Source organism: Osmia lignaria, chromosome 15, assembly GCF_051020975.1.
Source record: "Osmia lignaria lignaria isolate PbOS001 chromosome 15, iyOsmLign1, whole genome shotgun sequence".
Lineage (NCBI taxonomy): Eukaryota > Metazoa > Arthropoda > Insecta > Hymenoptera > Megachilidae > Osmia > Osmia lignaria.
In genome coordinates this window covers 9,658,638-9,678,767 of record NC_135046.1, presented here as the reverse complement: position 1 = coordinate 9,678,767, position 20,130 = coordinate 9,658,638, and the positions used below count along the sequence as shown (strand labels likewise).

At 38.9% G+C, this 20,130-nt stretch overlaps 1 protein-coding gene across 6 annotated transcripts in view; it reads right to left on the bottom strand.

Annotated features, from left to right (window-relative positions):
• Sap47 (Synapse-associated protein 47kD) overlaps positions 1-19,743 on the bottom strand; it is a 53,225-nt gene extending 33,482 nt beyond the window's left edge. For 2 of the 6 annotated variants that reach the window (XM_034315369.2, XM_034315368.2), the window contains exons 1-4: positions 19,432-19,743; positions 15,318-15,524; positions 15,136-15,224; positions 2,634-2,755 (exon numbers count right to left, since the gene is read on the bottom strand). In XM_034315369.2, the coding sequence (XP_034171260.1) occupies positions 2,634-2,755; positions 15,136-15,224; positions 15,318-15,524; positions 19,432-19,568 (555 nt within the window). In that variant the 5' untranslated portion in view covers positions 19,569-19,743. The remainder of the gene's footprint in view (positions 1-2,633; positions 2,756-15,135; positions 15,225-15,317; positions 15,525-19,431) is intronic. The other 4 variants (XM_034315364.2, XM_034315365.2, XM_034315366.2 and 1 more) reach the window with 4 other exon arrangements.
• Between the last annotated feature and the right edge of the window lie 387 nt (positions 19,744-20,130).

Below are 20,130 nucleotides of genomic sequence, written 5' to 3'. Positions count from 1 at the left end.
GAAGCATCTTTCAGCTACAAATTGCTTCGACAGCATCAATCGTGGTCTGATCGACACCCAAATCGAATAAATTGCACAGCAGTTTCCGATGCTCTTTCATTTTATCAGAATTTTCGACGGTAATACCGATAATCTTTCCATGCATCGCAGTGGTTCGAATGCGTCGTTGACAATCGCTACGTTAAAATCAAAATCGTTATCTATAGAATAAGCGTCCTTTTCATAAGAGCTAATTATACGACGCGCGTATATGGCTCGAGGATTTTGTTTAAAAACGATGCTTTATGAATTTCGACATTCTATAAACAAGTTACGAGCATCCGCGTCGTATTTCCATGGAAAATTCGGTCGCGTTTTATTAAAGAGGCGACCTTCGCATCGGTGTCCGTGAAAATATTCCTTTTTGAAAAATTATGAAGCGCGATATTGCAAGGAAAAATTCAATTCCAATCGAAAAACGACGAGACAAAGCGAAATATTGTTTCTCGTTGAACGGACAAAAATCGTATGAGAAAAATGTCAACATTTAATCGAACAAAGGATATATTAATTTTCAGAAAACATACCGTTGATCAACGCGTTAAATATTTGATCGGGTCTAATTAAATCTTAAGTGTTCCACTTCGCTCTAGATTCCTAATTAACTTGAAGATTATTTTTGAACCTGCTCTCGAGGCTCTATTTGCTGATCAATAACATTCGTTTCAACAAACGTGGAGAAACAAGTTTGATATTTTTATAGTTCGAACAAACATCGTATTTTTCCATCTATATTTTTCTATCGTCAGCTTTTCGATAGGGAAAAAATTTGTTTGCTAGAAATATGTATTTGAAGTACGCGAGTTGAAAATGTTAAGAACGAAGAGTTTAATGCCCTCTCTAGAAGTCGAGGAGAATTGGATCCGTGGAATACGATACGAAGGCAGAGATTGCTGCGATTCAAAGAATCCCATTCAACTTTCGTCTGCCCGTGAACCCCGCTATAGGTGAACGGCAGGGTGATAACCGAACAAGAAGAAATCGCGAAAAACGATATAAAAGTCGAGAAACGCGTGTAACGCGGAAAATTCGTTGATATATCGAGGAGCTAGGGGGAGGCTACGCTTAGGAAAATGTGTTCAATAACTTTTTTTCTCCTGCAAAGAATGGTCCTCGACTCGTCGGGTGCATTACACCCGATGAAACGACATTTCTATTCGCGACTGGAATTCCAGTCGTATTTAATAGAGAGGAATCGAGCGAGGGGGTGAAAGGGGGAGTGAATTCTTACCGGAGAATGCTCGATGAAACGCATAACTGATGAATTTCGGTCAGTGAAGATTATAATTATATCTCGTCGCGTTTATTACTGTTCTTACTACTGAAAATTTCAATACGTTTCACATCTTTTTACCTCGTGTTAATTTTAGGTTTTAGATTGATATTGGAGATTGTTTTATGGAACGTAGATATTAAAATAAAATTGTAAGTGTCTTGGAAATTAAATTTCTATCGGCTCAAATGGCGGACCATGGAGAGAGGCCACAATTAAAATCTTCCATTTTTCCTAAATTTTAAATTATTCTTTTATTCTTCTTTGCGGCTTCTGATAGTGGAGATTGTTTTATGGAACGTAGATATTAAAATAAAATTGTAAGTGTCTTGGAAATTAAATTTCTATTGGCTCAAATGGCGGACCATGGAGAGAGGCCATAATTAAACTTTTTCATTTTTCTTCTAAACTCTAAATTATTCTGTTATTCTTGTTTGCAGCTTCTGACTATTATACTGTAACAATGTTAATATTACAATAACTATTGCTGGAATCATGAATATTTGAAGTAATTAATTATCGAGCTTAACATTCCAACAACCGCAGAATAAGCTCTCGTGTTTGATATAACAAACGAATTAATTTTGTGTACCATTGAATAGATTATTGTTGACTCCACAATGAAATATACGTACATATAACAATAAATAACCGCATCTAAACTCACCCTTGTTTGCAAGGGATTGCAATATGAGAACAGGGAAAACCATTTTCCACCCGATTGGAAGGGAACTTCACCGAACGGAAATAAGGAAACACTTTTCCCTATCAGCACGGAAAACGCGAACCGTAAGAATTTTCTGAATTGATTCATGGAAATGATTTTAAACCGCGACAATAGGGTGAACAAAATTCGCACCGTGTCGATGAAAGTGAATTGGTTACTCGAGTAATTAAATGCCACCGATTTGCATTTTCTCTCTGAAACTACCACCATCAACCGCGTGTTCCATTGTGTATTTTTTTTATATATAAAATAACGTTCCATTCGATTAATTGCGACGAGAAACAGGGGGTTGAAATTTTGTGTGTTATTGAAATCGGACCAGGCATCGAATCAAAGGGTCCAGTAAATTGTAATCAAAAAAGGATTTTAATATAAAAGTTTGACGATACGCGTCGTGGTGGCTCGTCATCGAAAATCAATAACGTACAATTTATTAAAATCCTGTTTTACCGTTGATACGCTTCCACGTAAGTATAATACAGCACTTCAATATAATAAAGAAAAATATAAATTGCACATATCAGTCATAGCGAGGGTAGATAGTTATCAAAAATCTACCATAAATAATAAAAGAATAATCATCGTGTTACTCACGTTCTCCTCGACGGTTTTCTTGATCTTCACACCAGCTTCTACCACGGTTTTCCCAGCCTTGTTCACGGCGCTGTATAAAAATCCGCCCAGAGTCTTGGCACCTGCCAGCGCCTTCGTGGAAACTGCAACGGGCAAGAAAAATATAATGAACCGGGGAAAAGGAAAGACGTTCAGCTATGGGACTAGTTTTCAACGCGACAATCCGTTCCAGATACGTCAGCGACACGTTGAAGCATCTCTCGCGGGTATTTTACCATTCATCGGCCGACCAGGAACGTTTGACTAAGCTGCGTTCGCGTTTCACCGGAAAACGACTTGATCACGTGACGTTATTTGCCTCGCGGAACGGCGATAAAACGGTAATACCCTGTTCCCGGCGCAGGCTGGCTCCAACGGGAATAAGAATCCTGATGTTTCGCCAACAGCGCAGTCTGTTTTATTAAGAGGTCAATGGACACTGATACTTTTATATCTCGTGTTTATTATGACACAGATTTTAGGTCTGATTAAATAATCATAGACTCTGGCTTTTATTCTGATTCTGAGGGATTATCAGATTTTGATATTAATAGTATAGTACTAGATTTAATAAATTCATAATATTGTTGATAATTATAATATTAACCCTTTTAATATAAAAATTGATTATAATTATAGTCTGTGTATGTAAATTTCCCCAGGAAAAATTGGGGACGTCCCCGGTCCTCGTCCTTCCCGTTCGGAGGTCCCGAGGAGACTGACAGCGCGGCGAAAGGGGCCTCATATATATAGGCCTATGGCGGACCAGCCCGTGCGTCTACACGAATACGCGGGAAAATTTGAATCTATATTTATTTATTATCTATATTTCTCAGTTATACACTACATTTTATGATACTTAATAATTAAAAATTGTATTATTTAAGGAAAAATATTATAATTAATTTTTGTAAACCCATCAGTATGCATTAACAAAAGATACAGAAACAAAATAGAATCGAAATGTGCATTTAACCATTAAATTCTCTTCCCTCTGGATTAAACGAAGCTTTTAAGCTTGGACCACGGTAACGCATCCAGTGTTTCGTGTTAATTGATTCGTGTATCGAGTATCGTCGAAAATTAACCAATTTATTGTGCGAATTAATTCTAGTTATGATTTATTATCAATATTAAATTTCGAGCCGATAGGCAATTTTGGTTGATCAAATATTAATAAAAAAGAATGTGTATCCAATATCAGATAAGGAACACAGGGGAATAAATTTTAATGATTTTGACAGAGTATTTAAAACTTTTACACAGTTTCTATAATTTTTTTTTACAGGTTATTAATAATATCAGTAATTATCGTTTAAGTCGTTCAGTTCAATTTTAAATAATTATTCCATTTAAGATACCGTCTGAATATTAACGAGAATAACTGTCGATCGGTAATTAGTAATCAGCGAATAATGCTCGACAGATTCGAATCCGGAGATCAAATGACCCTTTGTGTTCAGCCCAAAGGATATACCTTCGAATATTAACGCCTATTATGTGTATACCATATTAATTCACAGAACAAGGTGAATAATATTTCATAATCCACACAAATGGTTATTTCCACCTGCAGATTCCATTAACATTCTGAACAAATACAATTTTAAACAGAGAATAATGAACAAAATACCTTTTCCAATAGCCTTCGAACGAAACTTCCCCTCATTAGGTCTGATCACCTGGCATCCAAGTTGCCATCTGACGGAATAATTAACGCTACGTAGAATCATATTATCCTAAACTCCAAATCGAATTTCGAAACGCCAGAGAATCGATCTCTCTTTTCAACAAGTCACTGCCAGATCAACGAAGCTCCTATTTATTCGATCTACAAGCATTCTACGAATTCTTTATCAGAGTCCCAATTTGCACCCAAAACTCTATTTAAAGAAATAATATGAAAACGAACCGTGGCTCGCGAAGAAGATGCGCCTCGACGCGCAGAAACCGTGAACACTGGTCGAAGAGTGCTCGATGACTCGACGTAAGCCGAGGCCAATTTAATCAACCAAATTGAACCAGTTCGATTCGCGTGTCTTCATTTCTCTCTCTAATACTGTCCATTGAATTCTTTCGTCAAGATCGAGTCAGAAAATTCAGGATCGAAGTCGTTCGATGATTATTGATTCCTGATTGGGAAGTTAGAGAAGGGGATGTGATATGCAGTAACAGAAGGTTGCTGCAGGCTGGCAGGGTACCAAGGGAAGAGGTACAGGTGCCAAATATCGTACGAGCCTAGCATCGTGTCAGGGCTTCAACGGTAATTTGTTGCCGGACACGATCGCCACGAGAAATTTACCCTGTTTCCACGATGTATACCCGTAGTAATAAGAGATATTACGCTGTGACTTGTTTGTGGCCGATAAATCAATAGAATGCGACGATTTTAGGTGGAAAATGAGGATTCAGTCCAATTCACGTAGATATTGTAATTCTTCACTAATTTCGTGTGAAAATTTTTTTTCTAAATGAATCTAATGGAATTCACCCACTATGTTATAATTAGAAAAATAAATTGACATAGAATCTATAAATTGCTAGTAACCGATAAATCAATAGAATGCGACGATTTTAAGTCTAAAATGAGGACTGAGTCGAATTCACGTAATATCACGCTAAATTTTTTTTCAAAATGAATTTCTAATGGAATTCATCCACTATGTTATAATTAGAAAAATAAATTGACATAGAATCTATGAATTGCTGATAGTCGATAAATCAATAGAATGCGACGATTTTAGGTGGCAAATGAAGATTAATTTGAATTCACGTAAATATTGTAACTCTTCACTAATTTCACACTAAATTTTTTTTCAAAATGAATCTCTAATGGAATTCACCGACTATGTTATAATTAGGAAAATGAATTGACATAGAATCTATGAATTGCTGGTGGCCGATAAATCAATAGAATGCGACGATTTTAGATCTAAAATGAGGACTGAGTCGAATTCACGTAAATATTGTAACTGCACTAATTTCACGTTAAATTTTTTTTCAAAATGAATCCCTGTGTTATAATTAGAAACTCGGGCTATATTTTGAAAATAAATTGACGTGGAATTTATTGATTTTGAAATCAGCTCCAGCATTACTCCACAGAGATTCATCTAATACGTTAATGCCCTCCTGGCGTTTATCGTAACACATGTTCACGATTCCACTGATATTTCGGCTCGATCTATTCGTCGTAATAAAGCCACAAGGGAGATTTGCGGTCGTGCACGTTCGAAACGGCAGCTCGTAAAAGATTTTTCAAGAAGAAACCACAGAGAGACGTGACCGCCAGCTATCTTCGACGATGCAATTCCACTGCACTGTTCGCTGAACACACGAACAGCGAAAATGCATAATCGGTTCGCGATAACTCGCGTCATTGCCGATTAAGCAAATAACCGGGCACGTGCTCGATAAAGATGCTATTAGCGGCCAATGAATTCCTTTGATAAAAAGTGTCTCTGGAGGTCAGGAAAATTTCAAGCAAAAAAACTGAGATTAGAAAAATTATAGTGGGAGTAAAATTGAAAAATTTTCATTTTAATTATTGAAATTTTTGGTAAGAATTTTCTATTGAGAAAAATTTTCCTGCTTTCCTTATATCAAATTTTCCTTATGAAAGCCTGATTTAATCACAAATATATATAAATGATTAATTAAGCCGTAATGAATCACGTAATAATATAATTACGGTATTCATTCGATTCGTTGCCCTGAAAGAAAGTTGATGTTTAATTAGAAATATTCCTTCGCGAGGAGAAAGTTTTCAGTACCCTCAGCATTAAACATAAATGCGAAAATCAGACTAACGATCTTAGCTTCTACTTCGAGGAACTTACAAGATAACTATCCCCGTAGCTTTACAATTTCCCTTTGAACTTCTGTCTGACCTATTCGACTTTCTACACGCCGATCGTTACGCGACTTTCATTTATAGAATATCGAGCGTGCGATTCTTTTCTTAACGGAACAATTGAAAGGATATATCCTGGCCGCTACGAGAAAACATGGGCACTTCGAAAATTATATGACGTGCCAACCGGCGTTTAATCAAACATCGACCTTGCACCTCCATCGCGTTAACCTCGTGCTAGTTTCGCGGTAAGAAGGCGAACATTGAGAAGAAAAAAAAATACAAAAGAAAAGGTGCAGGAAGGGCGTGGAGGAAATACGTCCGATTCAGGCACGTGCGACCCTTCATTGCCACGTTAGAAATTTTATTTTTACAATCTTTCGTTATTTTTATTTTCTATCATTTCAAACGCGAATATTTCTAATCAAGTTAATTAAAAAATTTCTATCGTTTTGGGTGCTGGGGTTCTGTGAAAATTCAGAGGCAACGCAAATATTTTTAAGAAATAGAAAATTTTTAATTAAATAAATTATTATTCTCGTGGCGTTCCTGGCGCCTAGGCATTTCCTATGATGGTCGTAAGGCAGGCATGGGCACGAAACCAGCTCAAAGAGCGCGTCTGACATCGACACTGTTTGGGAGCACGCTTTACTCTACTTCCTAGCTCTTTCGAGGTGGTGGGGAGGCGTTATAGGGGAAATCGTGCTGCGGTGGTCGCGGTGAAAGGAATACGAATGTGTGGCGTTCGACACAACTAGTTTACTACTAGCTAGCCATGCCTGCCGTAAGGTGTCGCGCGTGTAGCTCCATCCTTTCTCGCAAGCGGTCCATGCCTTACCGATATAAAATCCGCGAATGTAGAACCCAGACGTCTAGGGCAAGAACCGTCCATGTCAGCCCCACTGACGAGTTCTATTGGACGGTTCCCGAGACGAAACGCCATAATTTTCCCGACATCTTCCATAAAACGGTTGATGGTTTTCTATGAAACTTCAGATGTCATATATAAGCGAAGTAGCAATAACGATGTTAAAAATAAGGCAGACTTCCTTGCTGTTCCGTAAAGAAATATCCGTCGATAAATAAAGTTAGTCGGTACTTCCCGTTTCCGAATGATTTAATAATCCTATCCAGAAGTCTAGTCGAGCAGAAATGCATTTGACCCCGTGGAAACGCAGCTTCAATCTGATTTTCTCTATCTATTTCTGCATCCTTCGTTCGCGCTATCTCCGATTTATTACCGGAGCAGTGCCCTGTCTGTACGGTGCATTGAACTCCGTCGATAGAAAATCTCGAAAGCATTTCTCGTGAAGAGAAGGTAATAGGAGGAGGTATTAGTTCCCGCGTATACTTGCGAGGATTCGACTGGAATGGAACACCCGGAAAACCGGAAACACGATACAAGAAGTTAGCGATTCTCAAATTTCAATTACTCTCCAGTTTGCTCTTGAAGCGCATCATGGCCTCGCATAAACTTTCGTGTCATCGAACCCTCGCGTTCTTCCGGAACGACGGTCAAAGAGGCATCTCGTCCCACCCTTTGCGATACCGGGACTTTCCCCAAGAGCCCCAAGTAACGAGAGCGAAATTCTTTCCCTCTTTGTTCGAGGGAGTTCGACGATCTCCTGTATCGGTCTTTCTCGTTTTCTTCTTCATTCCCTATCTATAGAATTTTTAGAACGCAACCCTGACTAGAAGGGATGAAACTGTTGTCTGTCGGTCTGTTTGAACAGCCGTGACGAAATAGCCGAGGGGACTTACAGGCTTCACGAACAGGCCTGTAATTAATTCTAGTAGCAGCTCGAACCTACTCATTAGCATCTTCGATCTGACCCCGCTCTAGCTGCGGTAACCCCTCCAGCCGGATCGTCAAGAAAGCTCGGAAAGTGAGTAATTTGGAGGAGAAAAAAGAGTAATTTGTCGGGGACAGGTAGATTTGGAAAGTTTTCCCTGGTTCGATTGCGAGTACCCAAGGGTGAGTCCGGAGAGTCGGCGACGCACGGACCTCCGACCCCTAGGCTATAGCATTCCAAATTCCCATTACTCCGTTTGCCAGATTACCGTAATAGGAGCTTATTAATGATCTATAAACACCGAGGACCCTCGTGTTATGATTCCCTAACACCTAGATGCCAAGGGTGCGTCCGGAGAGTCGGCGACGCATGGACCTTAAGCTCAAAGCTTATGGGATTTGAAATCCCCCACGCCTCTGTTTGGCAAATTAGCGAAGTAGGAAGTAGAAATTTAACTTCCCCAATAAATAGCAGGTATTTCTGCTCATCCCGAATACTTTGAATCCACCTACCCGCTATTCACGACGATACCGAGAATAATTACCGCGAATAATTAGCCGGCAAGTATAGTCTATGAAATTTGCACGATATAACGATTGTTTGTCGGAAGCCAACAGAATTTCCCGGATCCGGGATTAACGTCTCTCTGGGGATCTCGTTGAAGAATGCAAGCTCCACTATAGGGGAGGATCGATGGCGAGTCGTAGAGCTTGGCCTGGTTAAAAACGCATAAAATTTTCCTCGGAATCACAGGGAGAATCTTTTCTCGAATTACACAAGGCGTTCGATAAACATCCTGAATACCTCCGATAGATACTCTTGAGGATTACCGCGTACGCCATCGACGGGCAAAGCTAAGCAAGAGAAATATAATCCGATCAGGGTTTGTGAAAAATGAGAAGGGAAAAAAAGAAACGGTCACGTCGAGTGACCGACAGAAAGGCGCGGACGTGGTTGGTTATATTTCAAACGTCGCATCAGTCAACCCAGATTCCCGTTGAGACACAGTGGTCGGGTAACCTTGACCCGTGAAAGAGCACCGGTGGAAAAATTCGCGAAAACCGCTCTGATTTCTCTGACCTTAACTGGACAACTGCGTAGCTGGGAATTATTTTTCCTGCGGTTCCGGTAAATGCGTACGAACGTTTCAGAAACGTGATGCTCGCCTACAGCTGTACCTGCCAGCCGGACTGACACGTGGAGGATTTGAATTTCATCGGTGAAATTCACTCGTTTTCCAACCGTGTCTCTTTGACCGCCGACAAAACATAGCCTTGACCGTTTTGCCGACCACGTTTCGCTATGGTTGAATTTATGGAAAAATCCAGCTAACGTGGCCGCCGGTGTCGACTGTTTTAATCGGGATCGTTTAAATTAAATTCTGACGTTTGACTAGATCTCTCTACAGATTTTATTTTTTTCATTAACCGTTGAAAAGCGTAATCCTGTTTTGTATGTCAGTGGAATAATTTTTAAAGGAAAGATTTAAATATGAAAATAATACGCGATACAAAATTAAATTTAAATTGGAGCTCCGAGGATTATCTGTCACGGTATATGTACAGGAAAATATTTTCAAGCTTTTTAAAATGAGAATAATAATCCTTTTGATTTTAATTCTAAATATTTGTATTCCAACTTCCTACGATACATATTTGCTAATTTAAATGAAACTCTGTGCAAACGTGGAATTATGTCAGCGTTGTACGGAGGTTCCTATTCTACTTGCTAAACTATACACCGTCTCTCTTCCTCCCACTACTCGTCTGACTACGTGCTGACACGTACTACTTATTACTGTTCGATCACGCTGCGTTCTATACTACTTCCCTGTCCGACTAGTTACTCGTTTAGTAACATAGTAACATTACAATGAACGTATACACTGCATTCAATGTATAGTTACTAAATGCATCTGCTCAAAGTTCTATATTGCTTCCAATGTAACTAGATTTAATTAAAACTTCTATATAAATTATTAAATATTGTTCCTGCAAAAATCATAATATTTTTATCTTTAATTCCTATTAACTGATCGAACAGTTTAATTACACTCTTTCGACTGTCCGACTAGTTACCCGTTTAGTAACATAGTAACATTACAATGAACGTATACACTGCATTCAATATATAGTTACTAAATGCATCTGCTCAAAGTTCTATATTGCTTCCAGTGTAACTAGATTTAATTAAAACTTCTATATAAATTATTAAATATTGTTCCTGCAAAAATCACAATATTTTTATCTTTAATTCCTATTAACTGATCGAACAATTTAATTACGCCGTTTCGAAAGCAATTAAGCAGCAAATAGGAGGCGCAAATGGTACCAAAGGTAAGTTTACATCCCCGCAAAGTTTCTCGGCTAATTTCTATCTTCTATATACCAATTCCCTGTCATCAGTTGAACAAGCAAATCTTGGGAAGAACAAACAGGAAAGAAGGCAAGAAGAAAGTGAAGGAGCAACAGCGAGTCTAGTCGCGTGCTCGGTTTGACTTTCGAGAGAGAAGAAGAGCCCCACACGCTCTCTCGGACGGTCGTATTGATCGGCGAAGATGGGGGTCCAACCCCTCGACACGAAGGACGGCTACTTGCTGACTGGATCTGGTTATACTCGGGGAAATTCGTGGCGAACGGTTTCACCGAGAGGATCCACCCAGTCCACCCACGCGAGACCCCGAGTGTCCTAACGATTTATACGGATGCGGTCATCGAGGAGCCCGGAGCGACGCACAGGGTGTTTCAACGACGCTTTATCACGGATCGAGGATGTCCAGTTACGTATCTAGGTGTTCCACGCCCCAGGCCAAGGACGAATACCTCGACCCCTCTATTTCAACGACGGCTACCACTTCTTTTTCACGGACTCCACTTCAGCTCCTTTAATCCTCGCCGAGCTATTCCGCAGCTTAACGATTATAATCCAACCGGGGGAGGGGGAAAAAAAAAAAGAAGCGCGGATCCGTCGGAATTGAAGCTCGTTATTGACGTTGTACCGTGCTTTCTTTTTCATCGTTCGAGGTACTCGCTAACGGTATACAGAACCGTAACTTCTTGATTGTGTCCCATGAAGATGCCTCCAGGAAGAGGGGGAACCGAATGCTCGAGGAACGACATTATGCAACGGGTTGTTTCGTTTCACCGACCAACTTTCCTTTCGAGGCTAATGACGTTAGGGAGATTGCTTCCGCTCCATCGCGTCGACCAGAATCTCCGACGAGCAGGAAACGAGAGCAACGTGTCCTGCTTAACCAGCCGAACAATATGTCTGACCGATAGCGATGCCACGACCTTCTCCATTCTCCACGATTAAATATGCCCTATTAACCCTTTCCCTCTGTCGCAGGCCGAAACCGATCATACGGTTCACTACCATGGACCATTGATTCACAAATATTACCGTGTGCACTTAGGGGTTGTACAGGTATTTATGGAGTGAATTCAAGTTGCCTTTGGCAATTTTGAAATTTTGAAATTTTGCAATTTTTTTTTCTACGGAGTGGAGGTTTCATGACGAAGAAAAATAAAATTTCGATTTTTGAAAATCGGAAGCTTAATATACCAGAACTGATTTAGGCCCCTTTCTAAGGAATTGAGATTTCTTACCAAATAAAAATAAAATTTCGATTTTCGAAAACTGGAAGCTTAATATACCAGGGGTAGATTAGGCCATTTTCTAAAGAATGGAGATTTCTTACCAAATAAAAATAAAATTTCGATTTTCGAAAACTAGAAACTTAATATACCAGGGGTGAGTCTGGTCTCTTAAAAATTTTGAAATTCTGGAATTTAAAAATTATGAAGTGTAGGAATTAAAAAATTGTTAAATAGCAAGATCAACTTAATATTACCAAAATTACAAAATAACAATAAATAATAAATATCATTAAAGACTACAGAAGTCTCAGTGCCATCAATGGCTATACACTCTACCCACAGGTTGTTCCACAGAAGGCTACAGTCGGTGATAATAACAAGAAGACTAAACACTGAAAGGTATCATCTTAACACGTGTATACAACAACAGACGGAGAAAAGGTTCCCACGAAAACACCACCTGGGACGCGACTATACGATGACCTACTCTTTGTTCATTCAGAGCCTGACACCGTTGTATATATCCAGCAGAATGTTTTTCTCTATACATGTTATGACCGAGCCAAGAACGAGCAACTCTAATATTAATTATCCTATGTCGCTTCACGTTCCAGGAAATTTATTTGCTAGGTGTATTGCTACTTTTGCGCACCGTTGTCACAAAGTGGATGAAAGTCCACAATTTATTATTCTTTTGTATTGTACCCGTCGCTAAATTAGCAGTAGATCACCCGACCTTTGATGCACGTTTGTTTTTATCATAATAAAAGATGAAAGCTAAATTGATACATGCAATTATTAAAAAAAACCGAAGTCAGTCGTTTTTGATTAAACAAGAAATTCATACTGTAAATAAAAATTGGATCGAATAACCCGTTTCCTTCGCTCGCCTTAGTCCAGATAAATTTCCAATATGATATTTCAACGGTATCAGTTTTAAAACAAATAACAGAAGCGGATCTCGCTTTAATCCATTTTACAGTTTATTCACCCATGCTTCGCAAATCTTTGAAAAATCCAGTCACCCCTAAAAACATTCGCAAAAAATTCTATACTTCCAGCAATCTACTCGCGAACAAAGAGAGAAACGTTTTAGGGCTATCGATTCGCGGGGGAGGAGATTCCCTCGAAGGAGATGGTATACAAAGCGCGTTATAATTTCAAAGTTTCGTTGAGCGCGCAGTTACGGAAAGGACCCGAGAGAAAAGGATCTCTAAAGCTTGGTCCTCGGGAAAATTTGCACAGCTTGCATCGTTTAACGCGACAACTTTGTTAGCCGCGAAAAACGAGAAGACTCGTCGTAAACGAGGGTCGATTTACAATGGAACTTTTGGAGGACGTTCGATCGCGTCGCGGACAAAAATTCCAGCATTCCATTTTTCCTTTTTCCATTCGCCACAACGTGTTTCGAATATCACACCAGAGTTGTCTCGCGAACGGAACTGTTGCATACCATCGCGAGATTTTTCCAACTTTTATGGAAATGATCCATTATTCAAGACCATATTCATTTGTTCAAAATGCAACAGCTTTGTTCCAGATGTAATCGTAAAACGTGCAGGCAGAATTTTATTTTGAAAAAAGAGGTCTTGTTTTGAAAATATAATTTCATTCAACCCGTTCAAGGTACAGATTATTCCAGTTTAATTCCAGAGTTGAAAATACTGCGAACAAAGGCAACGAACCTTTTCCATTTCGAGGCGCACGGTACACGTGGAAAATATCGAAAGAAAAATTCTCATTTCCTGCATAACAGCCCCGTAAATACCCGAAGCTGAACTGGCAAAACAACCAAATTAATTACTTATAAAACACGAATGAACGCGTTTCCGCTAGTTATTGTAAACACGAGGAAATTAAGAGGGGTTCGTTTGCGAAACGCGGAAAAAGATCAAATTGATTATCGAATGAACGGATGAATTATATTTGCGAATCGAGCGAGGGCGGTGAAAAATATCGCAATATCGGGGAGGGGCTGATGAATTCCGGACGAGTATTATTTTTGCACATGTTAGCTCGTACAAGTGTTTTCTCGCCAGGAAAAATATGTTATCGATGGGATCGACGTCCGCGAGGAGTTCAACGTTATCCGTACATCCGGGCAAAGAAAGAAAAAAAATATATAATTCTCACGAAATATACGAATCGTTGGATAGGTTGTTTCCACCGTGGAATAAAACACTAGGACGCTTTGAGAGGAAGAGGGACGAGATGGAATAATGAAACAGACGGGAACGGTATCCTCTGACGAGGAATCCTCGCAGGAAGTGGAAGGAGAAAATAGAAGTGAACCATGAAAGTCAATCGAATAACACCGATAGCGATTCCGATATCAGTTCGTTAAACTTGATCGACATCGAGCTGCATCGTTAATCAGGCCAGTTGAACGTGGCGAGTCGAGAAAACCCGATAAGTTTCCCGTTGAATCTTTTATCGAATTGCCTAGCCACTATCTAGCATTCTGAATATGCGCCTCGAAATACTGGCATTTGGGAAAATCAAATCCCTGTGGTACGTGTAACGCCATCATTTCTGCATCTTTCATGCGGACACTCCAAAAGCTTTCTCCTTCATAAAGATTTCAGGATGCAACAATAGCAATTGCGAGGAAATAAATCTAGAGTGGATATGGAGTTTAAAAAAGTTTCAAAATGAATGGGGAAAATTAAATTTAAATTAATGATTTTACTCATTTGGATTTTTATGAAGCTTACTTAATTGTGAATAATATGTATACGTCTAGAAGTGTATTAAATAATAAACTAGATACTGCGCTAGAGCTGCTATAATAAAAGGGTTCAAGAGCCTTTTAATTTCCCAAGGATGAGGATGAACAGGTATCCTTTAGCCTCCTCTTATTGCATGAAAGATGCTTCGTCACAAGCAACGAATATCACTGGTAACAAGAGTCAGTTTCTTTGAGAGTCCTTCGAACTCTTTCATTTCCCCAGCGGGGGGTCTAATTAAAAGTTTCCTTTGCAGTTTTCAAGTAAATTGATTAACAGCGACGATGTAAGGACAATTTACGTTCAAGAGAAAATATTTTAGAGAAAATTCTTAGATACAAATTTAATTTTGATCATCTTGGTACCACTTATATTCGTTAACGAGTGTCGTAATCAACACCTCTGCTGCCGGACGCGAATTATATTGTCTTGAAGTTAAAACGTTTATAATTAAGACGCGATTTCGCGTGGATCGGCAACAAAAGCGTTAATTTAACAGTTAAAAACACTCACCACCTCCAAATGCTTGTTGTCCCTCTTCTTTGTCGTCGATCGGGGATCCCTCTAAGCTTCCAGGACCACTGTCAGCACCCCCAGTAGCGCTGTAACAAAAATGATTAGAAAAATGTTAGAAGAAGAGAATTGCAAGAATGCCGTTTGTTCGAGATCGAAAATATATGCATGGAAACACAAACTCTTGCCTGCTTGCGTCATCTTCCTTCTGGGACGGCTCGCTTTGGGTGTTTTGCGCCACTTGGGTGCCATTCGCCGGCGGTTGGGACTCGCCTTCATTTCCATGTGCACCGCCACGGCTTAATCCCGGTATTCCACCGCTAAACCAGCCCGTCATCTGAGACTTTACACCGGCCAACATTTCCAATTTGCTACTACCTTTGGTAGGGCTGCAACAAAAAGAATAAACCACCATTTAATTAACGGGAAACGCTATGAATTTCCACGATCGTGGACGGGGAAAAAATATTCGTTAGCTTTTGCTAATTATTCAATTATACAAAATCTAAAGCGTTATTTGCCAATGATCCTCGCATTAAGCAATACGATCTTAGAGCAATGGCCTGGAAGACGAAAGATCCGGTTTCCAATCCAGCTCGACTTATAATTCGATATCATTGAAATATTAACCGAATATTGCTGATTGCTAAACCGAATACTAAGGATGCGCTGGTACCGCGGATTACCAGTTCGGTTCGGATCGAAAGATTATCTGCTTACCCTCACATCCTTTAATTAATAACCACGCCTGTTATTAAAATTATCAAGGCTTCAAATTACTAGTATACTTTATATTGCAATTGTACAATCAAATTAACACTAGAACTACCAAAGGGGTAAAAATGACTGGTTTCCAGTTTCTTATTTTAAATTATAAATTTTATCAATGTATTTTTGCTATTGTCGAGATAAAGAAATTATGTTTCATCCCGTGATTATTTAATTTTCTGTATTATTTTCAACTGAAAAATTAGTGTGCATTAAACGTCGGTAGTTCTAGTGTTAAAGTAATAACGTCGATGATGGCAATAATAATCAAGCCGTATATGCCATAACTGGATATGGGTCGTTTTCACGGTGGCGATCAATGCGTTAAGCAATCGTATATATAGCACGGTGAAGGGAAGTAAAAATTCCCTGGTTTGTACAACTGGGCCACCAAAAGCGTATATTTCATCTGGATTATTTGCTCGGCTTTTTTTATTGCGATCGTTACCTAACGTTCGAGCGAAACGAGCCATCGGAGAATGTCCTCTGAAGTGTGCTACCAACTCCTACCTATTCGCTATAAATATGTTAGGAACAAAAACAGGTCAACGTAACCGAGACGAGGGAGGACGAAACATTGTTTTCAAGTATAACTCGTTTAATAGCAGCATGGCTTTGTAAATGATTTACCGAGGTTAGAAGCGTGGTTAATTAAAAATGGGTCCTCGCCCCCTTTAGAATTGTGAAAGATTTCGTTTCGACTGGGCCGGCCCTGAGATTTCAGGGGTCCGAGGCGAGCTCCCAAAAAGGGCCCCTTCATATACAAAAAAGTACCTCGAATAAAATTTATAAAATTAATATTCAAGTAAACATTACTCTTGCATTCTTAAATACAAAATCGTCTTATGGGGGCCCTGGACCTTGGGGGGCCCTAGGCGGTCGCCTACTCTGCCTAGGCCCAGGGCCAGCCCTGCGCTTCGATTTTTAATATTTCATATTTTTCCCTATAAATAAACTATGATTCGATTCTCTACTTTTGTAATACCTGCCATTACACGTGAATAGTGAATTATGTGATTCCTGATACAGGACTTAACCTATAACATACAACAATGATACTTCGTTAATAACCGGTATTAGATTTGCATCAAACAGCCACAATTATTCGAATTACTCGCTTCGAACGGTAGCCCGTTTGTTAGTAATTTATTGTTCCTCTAATGAAGATTACCAGGAAACGTGGAAACACCATCTATTGTGTGATACTTAAAATTTTATGGAATCTGCTCGTGCTTTGGTAAGCGTTCGAACCACCACAGGCTTCCATTACAATTATACGAATTAACAGTACAGGGAGTGGGTAAACGCGATGCTATTGATTGCAACCTATATAAACGAGCATACTTTCCAGTTTTTATAGACGTTTCAAATTACATCAATTTTTCCATGCTTCTAAATATTGTAATAATTTTTTATTTCTTACATCTATGGCTTGATAAAAATTCAATTATGATTTCATACCGAAACGAACGCATTGTTCTCGGTTAATTGAAATTTTAACATTTAAAGCATATCAGAAACGCTAATGCACGCGTATTTAACATAAAGTGCATTAACCTCTTGCATTCCAAATGTGCCTTCCAGGCATCTGAAGTATTTAATATTCCGAGTCAAGTACATTGCACTGATTTTCATTCAGTTCATTAGATTTTAATATTAATTACAATACGAATAAATTTACAGGTCATGTCAAATATTGGTATAATTGAGGAATATGCAAATACATGTAAAATCGAGAAACAGTATCGTTAAAAATACCTGATTAATTTAAATAAATAAATGCTCTTCCCAAGTCAGCTAATTTTACTTTGGAAAAGAAATCAATGTTCGTTCAATGTGCAGTGAAATATTTATTCCTTGGGATCTCCCGATAAGCATCCAAATAGAACAAGCTAGGCAGTTGACCCGAGAATTACTAAATTATGCGCCACCTTTACTCACGGGCATACTAGTGGAAATTGTTTCGGTAACGCGAAGGGTAAAGCACCCCTCGAGCATTTTGCATCCCTCTTTTTTTTCCATTCCTCCGTTTCCTTTGTAGAGGGTAAACCGCGAGAATTAACGCGTTGACTAACGCCAGGAATTTAATTTAATTACTAAAAATAAAACAACGACAGTATTCTGAATGAAAGTAAAACAATCGCCTCCTAGTCGATAAAAGCTATTCCGACTCCAGTAACGTGTAAGGTTGGTACGCCTGTGTGGCCACGCTTCCCTACCGTCACTCGTATAAATATAAAAATACCGAGAATAAAGGGAATTAAATGAACGGGAGTTAAATCACCGTTCTCTTTGAAACGAAAAAGAAAACTTCCAAGTCTTTTATGATACATAGAAGAACGTTCAAGTTGAGAGAAAAAAGAGACAAATAAAAATTAAATATCCCTAGGGAAGAAAAGGTGACCGCTTTTTTATGAATTATTTCAGCAACATCAGAAGACTAAAACTTAAGAATACCCCTTCGCTTGGAATAATGGGGTAAACTGGATTTGAATGATTATATATTTGTACAGCAATTTATAGTCTTTCAAAGAGTTCAGTTTAACGCTACATTAATTTCGATGGCTAGGGAGAGACGTTCAAGGGGAGTTCGAGCACGTATCTATAAATTCGCGACAGTATTCTGCATATCGCGATGGCGTTCTCTGGAAATCCTATTTCCGAAATCCATTACGTGTGACGTAACTTTTCGAGAATGGCCGTATAAATGTCGTATTTCGTGCAGAGCCTTCCCGATAACGCTAGTATAAGCTGGCGTACGTCTCGCGTCTTCGAAGCGGAAAATACGAAATGTCTGACTCGTGACTAGGGGAATCCACGAGAGCTAGGAACGTGAGGTAGCGTTTAGACGCTTGCAATATTTAACAGAACTAAAATGTTAAATATATTGCAATCGTATTTTGTATATTTCTTCGTATTGCAATCATATTTTGAATTATAATAAAAATTTGTAAATAACTAATCGATTAATTGAAAGGACAATAATATACACTGCATTAGTCATTAATGTTCTTATTGTGTATATGTATAATCTTGATAAGCATAGATAAAGCTTTATCTGCCAACTGTCACGCTAACTGACAATCGTGAAAACAATGCACAAAAAGGTTAGGTGCACCATTACTTCGGATGCACGTTAACCTGATTTCAATTTATGAAAGGTTGTAACGGTGTCGTATAAGTAGTACTTTACGTAAGAACAGGGACGTCTGTTATCGATCTAATCTCAAAAATGCATTCAAGATTGAATTTAAAATTTTCAACGTATCGCGCAGATGCGTAAAATCGCCGTGAATTTGTCCGTCGTTTGAACGTAAGTACGTAAAAGCAATTGTTTCCAATTAAAACAATCGCTTCTAGGTAACAAACAAGAAATGTTGAAACGTAGTGCATTCTGTACAACGCATATAAGATACTGTTGGCGTATCACAAACAAGATTACCCTCTCCCATGACGATAAGTAAAACACTTATGTCAAACGAGTTGCAATGTTCAAGTGATTGTGTAGATTATTAAAGTGACACTAACCTGTCTTTTTTCTCTGCATCGACATCGCCTGGTTCAGTAACCGGAGTAATTTTTTCTTCTGCCGGCATTTCCGTATTGCCTTCTTCGCCTTTCTTTCCCATCCATGTAGACATCTGATTCGTTAGTCCCGTGAACATTTTGAATTATGTCAACTGCTGTAACACTGGAATGTGCGTGATGGATACTATGTATCTTCTTTCCGACCTATCGTCTACGCTAGCAGAAACGTCACTGAAACCCTTACGGGACCGAGTGACGGTAAAAGCTTGTCCGCTTAGCTGGTCGCGCAACCACGAACTGCGCGAAGTCTGTCTGTGATCGCGCATATCATACTGCGCAGCCACTATGGCCGACTACTGCGCCACTAACCTCCAACGAAAACTAATGCAAGTACGATTGATTTTCGAACAGTGGCGCGGAATATAAATTAAATTTACAGAATATGAAGTATAATCTTTTAAAAATAAATATTAAAATTAATATTTAATTATTAGTAGCGGTAGATTTCTCAAGATATACATCATAATGTTCTGAAGAAATTTTTCTTTTTCGTTCAATTCCAAAACAATATAATTACTGAATTTTTACCGTTGTATTGCAAAATAAGTAATGTAATAAGCTGAGAATATTACCTGTGCATTATATTTACATACTTCTTTCTTTTACAATAACGTGCACTTCGAAATAATACCATAGCAC